This window comes from Amblyomma maculatum, chromosome 10 (assembly GCF_055883805.1).
Source record: "Amblyomma maculatum isolate TAMU_Amacu chromosome 10, ASM5588380v1, whole genome shotgun sequence".
In the NCBI taxonomy this organism is placed as follows: Eukaryota; Metazoa; Arthropoda; class Arachnida; order Ixodida; family Ixodidae; genus Amblyomma; species Amblyomma maculatum.
The window spans coordinates 21,558,505-21,564,568 of NC_139353.1; the positions used below are offsets into that span (position 1 = coordinate 21,558,505).

A 6,064-nucleotide genomic window follows, 5' to 3' on the forward strand; every position below is an offset into this window, starting at 1 on the left:
AATGCCAATAGCAGCTGTGAAATTTACGGTACTGTCTTCCACCAATTTTGAGGAAAAAAGCTAACGACGAGTGGGGATTATAGGGAAGCTTGCGCTGCAGCGAAATATTCATGCTGCTTCTAATATGAACTTAGCTTGAACGGACTTGGTACTCGTGCTGTTACCCGAAATCTTTGTTTTAGTGAGTAGCACAAGAGAGATATACGCGACCGCCGTCTCGCTGGTTGAATTCCTCTTCAGACGCGGTACCTCGGCACGGCTGGACGAATGCGAGAGGCAGCAGCTCTACTTGGTTCTCCTCACTACCTCCTCACCATCCTGGCCTGCCTCTTCCACCTCGTTGAAGTCGAAGTCTGCTTCATCGTGTGCCGAAAGATTCTGCTCGGTATGTTCATCCCGTCAAGACTGCAGTAAATTGGCATAGTTGTCATCATAATCATAAGGCAAATAGCATCCTGCCTTTAAGGAAAAGCAGGTCATTTTTTGTGTTGAAAATGGTACGCTTCAATCAAGCTTTGTTATAATGGCTTTTCTTTGGTATCCATAAAGAGATTTTCTGTCTCTGAAGCTTTCTGGGCCTGCGCATAAACAGCGAATGCCTTATTGTGATATAAGGCAAAGTGTGGATGTCGTCACTAGTATAAATGACCAATTGCTTCCGACAAACTACGTAATTCAAATATATCCATAAACTGCGGCTTGTAAATGAGCTAAATGAACGAAAATACTGCGTTTGGAGATATGAATGTTTTTAAGAAACAGAACAGCTAGCGGAAAAGCGAATATAAAGGGGTATCATTGCTCACATAGCGTCAGGAAAAGTCGGATTCTGGGGTACAATAAGCTTGATAGGTTTTGGATTTTCGGCAATTGCAGTACTGCGCCAGTGTTTTTTTTTTTTTTTCAACCAAGTCTGCAAAAACTAGACACAAGCCCAAGACGTGGGAGTTCAATGCCTGTATTCATTTAAACTTTGGCCCAAGAAGACAGATTCATGATAGACTGACTGGATATAGACTGGATATTTTTCATCATAGTGAATTTAGCCAAAGTACACAAACTTTCCGCTCTTACTCGGATAGGGAAGTAGTAGAGACCGGTTTTTTGGAAGCAGCTTCTTCAAGTTGCAATTTGCGTCCAGAGAACGTTGTGTTCAAATTCATTCCATTGAGCTGATATTTCTTTTTACACTTTCTACTACAGGATTCCCATTCCCTCTTGTTCCCGTACTGGCTGGCTTGTACTGTGCCTGCCACGTCGCGTCCTATGTTAAGGAGTGGGAGGAGACGGAAAAGAAGAAGCAAGCCTAAACGGCGGCCATGATCTTCAAACTCTGCAGTACATACCCATATTCATCGACTAGGAACAAAAAGAATTCTCTTATACCCTACTACTGAGAATGCCTTCCAGTTAGTGCTGCCCAATCATTGTTTATCCTTATCGAGACAATAAACTTGTTAAATAAAAAAACATTTGCGGAACGATTTTCCAGCATGCCTACCCTGAAACGATAATTAGTAGCTCAAGCGTATTATGGATGCATCTAATATTTCACAAATTTCCTCCGCGTCACGACCTCTATTGCGACCAAAATTAATTCCTACACTCATATTTGACAGCAACCGGCAAAGTGAATTATTTCACAAGCATGTGAATATCAACAGCAGTCTTGGCCTGCTCTGATATACGAATATCACAAGTTAGACTCCTTCCCACATCAGATTCTTTGCATTATACAACAGCCAGCTTCCTGTATTGCATTATTCCAGATTAGCGGCTACCATTCAATTGTAAACCAAATGCTAACCTATCGGCTTTCACTAATAATAACCAACTCGCTGTCGGAAACCATTCAATATTCACCGGGTTCAGCTGCTCTAGAATCTATTTTTCATGAATAAATTCTGCAGTGTTGCAAGCCCCGTTCTGTGTTTCTTCCGGGTGCACTCTTTGTTGCTGCTGCAGAATTTTTCTGTCCGTCCTTCCGTCGGGCCCAGTGAAGAGCCCCAGCAGGCAGGCCAATAAGTAGAAAACGAAGTGCGAAACACTAAGTACAAAAACATAAACATGAACCTAAACAAGTGCAAAGCAAGATGCAGCAAGACAGCAAGTCAGTGGACGGTCTTTTCTATCAATGCAAGCGAGTGATGATAATGCCAGCTTATTTGACTCGTATTGGGTGCGCGGGAAAAACTTAAACCTGAAGACGTTTGTTCTGGCAGATAAAGCATTAATGACTCAATGTATCTATTTCTTTTTGCCCTGGACGTTATTTGTTTAAAATACAATCATGTATAATTCGTCTACGTTGGCGTTGTATAATTCGTCTACAGGAAAGGAAAGATGCAGTATTAAACTCGCGGAATCCCGATATCATTCTCACTGTAGACAAGGGGAATTATGAAGAGCGTTTCATGATCCGGGCGTGACGCGCCATATACACGCCACGCCATCACTGTGACAGGGATGCCAGACCGGCTCGAATTTATTTTCGAGAGAGTATGGAGCGGTTTATTGCCCTTCAAAATGTCTCAAGCGCAGAGCCTTTGTTGTAGCTGCGGGAGATTTAAAGCGACGAGGCCAGTCTAACACTACCTTGTGTGTCTTTTTTAATGTTTTGATGGGATTTTACTTTTGTGTTATGTCGTGTGTCAAAGCAAGGCAATAAAGAAAAAACAATCCATGCGTGGCGCAGTGGTAAAGCGCTGAGCTGGAGATCCAAAGGATGGAATTTCGAATTCCGGTGAAAGACAAGGTTTATTTGCCGACACGGCTACTAACGACAGCGTGAGGCATTAAAGCATTTCGCCTTAAAAGAACGCTATTCGCTCCCCGGAACATCTTTTAGTGACAATTTTTAACTACACTGATTGATAACGTTTTCACTCAAATGTAGAAAGGGGCATATGTTCCTTCTCTTTCTTTAGAGTGTGGTCAACCTGAATTCGTTAACATTGGTAGGAGTAAGAACGTTTTTTCTTCCACATCAGCATTGCTCATTCGCTTACAAGGGCAGCCTCTGTGAAAGAGGATTTGTCGTGCGCGAATGCATGTAACTTTTGTCTTTGTAGAGTCAAATTGCAGCCGACAGAGCAGCTGCTTTCTAGTGCTTTGGCTCAAGTCCTCGTAAGTCGGATGTTTGTGCACTTGATTTATATTTGGCGCAGTAACGTATTAATACAACTTTTACCATTTCCCACCTCTTATTTCCACTTCTATCTATTTTCACGCTGCGAGGATAGCAACCCACTTAATACCAGTGCACCGGTCGGTGCACTTTCATCAGTTTTCTTCAGGCAACCGGTAAATGGAATCCCATTTGCAATACATTATGGCTCAGTTTGCGCAGGTGGTTGGGTATGTACCTTCTTATCAACATAAAGCCGTGACGCCACCACACGCAAGCCTAAGTTATAACAATTTCCAGGTCAATACTCTAGCCTGTGGGGTGCTCAAATCCGTGACCTTTACTTTTACTGCCGGAATGCTTGATGAACCATGTTGACAGTGGTAACTGAATTTCTAAGTTTCAAACCTGTAAAACAAGCTCTGGAAAACAGCTTTTTCTTAGCCTTTTCGAGTTCATCTGTGATATATAACGGTAATAGTTGCCACTTTACTCAAAATATTCCAATGAGCTAAGTGCCAATCTTTTCGGTAGAGAGTTGAGTGCTACGCTCAATAATTCAGTGTCGGGATGCAAACTATATGGCACAGGGAGACGAAGATCATTGGCATAATTCACGTGAAGGCAGACTTGAGATGAAGAGCCGGCTACCGTACATTTAAACGTGTGATCATTTATGAACCAGACGATCGCATGTCAAGCTAGAAGGGCGTTTTCATTTTTCCAGCTCCACATAGGTACCTACAACATGCAGCCATGCATGCGACAGGAGGAATGAAAGGCAATGAAGTGTAGTATCGAACGTCATAGCCCCGGATGGTCGTCATTAGTAGATTTCATTGGGCTTATCCGGTTAAACTGGCCCTAAGTAACAAGGCATGACAACGCTTGTTGCTTGTATTAATTTGATGTCGTTGCCTGGAGTTTGCTAGAATTACATTTGTCTTTTATATTATATTAGCTATTTTAGCAATGCGTTGAAAGTTGATTTCTAGCATTGCTATCATAGAGGATACGTCACAAACTTTTAACGACGATTTCTCGTTGTTCATGGTTCATCATTCCACCGTGTGCTATATTGTCTATATTGCATTTATGTTTTTCGTGCTATGTTTTCTATATAATTATTGCGTTGTGCGTCATACGCTGCCTCAATCACAGCTCTGTATTTCGGCCGTTTTGTTTTTCTCTTATGGTTCAAAACCTCCGCCATCAACTCCAACTATTTATCCATACTACTGCGTTAATGAAGAACAGAATGCACCTGTGCGCCATAAGACGGACACTTCTTGTAACAGAAATGTTCCCTGTCCCCTTCACTTTTCCGTAACTAATAGCTCGTAAGCAGCCGTTTTCATGGTACAGATTTTTCTAAAAAAAACAAGCATTTATAAACGGCTGTATTTGTTTCGTATGGTTGTTCTTGCAAGTAAAGAAAAACAAACTAAAAATATAAAACGAACGAGCTGCGTTGCAAGAAAGTGCAGCTGACAACTCCACAACTAAGGCATATATAAACATATTTCACATGCTGCATCAAGTTAGTTGACGCTACAAGTGAACATCACAAATATATAGGTCAACAGAGATTATACGGTAATAAAAACAGCAAAGTAAAACTACATGCAAAAATGAAGAGCTGGAGGCAAAAAAAAAGAGAGAGAGAGAGAGAGGTTGCTTGCTAGGGATTGAAAACAATGCTGTGTGAAATGGAGGTACGATCCATGACTCAATGGTCACGTGGCAACAAGGATACCCCGCAGCTAAAATTTCGGTGTTTCTTTCCTAAAGCACGCGCTAAAGCAATATAACTTAAGCCTCTGTGCAAAATTGTCTTCTTTTCCGACATAATAAATAGGCAGCATTACATAATTACTTTACACTGCACGTGCAAATTCACTGCGCTACAATTATTCCCTCTTGATCTACAAACGCATCTTAAGTGCTGAACGATGGCATGCTGACCACCAGGAGAGTCGGGGGCCTTTCCTTTCAGTATACTTTTACTCTGCTGAGTTTAAAACTTTCAGAAAGATACAATGACCCTTAAATTTAAGCGAATGACCCACATAATGGTAATAATAGTAATAATAATAATAATAATAATAATAATAATAATAATAATAATAATAATAATAATAATAATAATAATAATAATAATAATAATAATAATAATAATAATGATAATGATAATAATAATAATAATAATAATAATAATAATAACGATATATATATATATATATATATATATATATATATATATATATATATATATATATATATATATATATATATACCGTAAATCTTTATAAAACCCCTTGAGGCGAAGTTTGATATGAAGCTTCGCAGCAGTCGCTACATAATGGTTCTAGATAGTTGCAGCGCAGCTAGCTACTTCTTCTAGAAGAGATGTCTGTGGTCCGCTTCTCTCTGGTTGGTATAACGGCAATAATGATACTCTGACCTAACAATATGGCCATTTTCAAAGTCAATTCCGCGCGCGCGACTGGCATCTACCATGTTACCTCTCTACGAAAGGTGATAGTAATCGGAGACGTTTTTCTGTTCCCGATTAAAAGCGACAGGTCGGTTCACTGACTTGTTAAAGCAATTTCTTGAAATTAATATCATGTGTATTCTGTGCCTCTAACATGAAGCCTGCATTTGTTTACTGTGTCTCCGCCCTCTTCTCACCCACGCTGAGAGCAATCTGCAAGAAAAAAAAAAGAGAAAGGATGCTTACACCGTACATTTTAAAATCGCCGACTGGCAGCGAGGCTACAAAGTAAAATCCGGCAGATGCGTGCTATTCTTTTCTTGTAGCGAGAAAGAACCTGCGGAAGGTTGTGACAAATGTTGAGTTTGTCTCGGCTACGACATTAGACCTTTTCTCTACACATGCGCGCCGCCTGTCAGCTGGCGACATTATCGCTCACG

General features: G+C 40.6%; 1 protein-coding gene across 2 annotated transcripts in view; it reads left to right on the forward strand.

Annotated features, from left to right (window-relative positions):
• Positions 1-1,618, forward strand: part of LOC146175805 (protein-cysteine N-palmitoyltransferase Rasp-like) — a 44,072-nt gene extending 42,454 nt beyond the window's left edge. For both annotated transcript variants that reach the window (XM_084582164.1, XM_084582163.1), the window contains exons 12-13: positions 241-385; positions 1,204-1,618. In XM_084582164.1, coding sequence (XP_084438290.1) covers positions 241-385; positions 1,204-1,310 — 252 coding nt within the window. In that variant the 3' untranslated portion in view covers positions 1,311-1,618. The remainder of the gene's footprint in view (positions 1-240; positions 386-1,203) is intronic.
• The last annotated feature ends 4,446 nt before the right edge of the window (positions 1,619-6,064 follow it).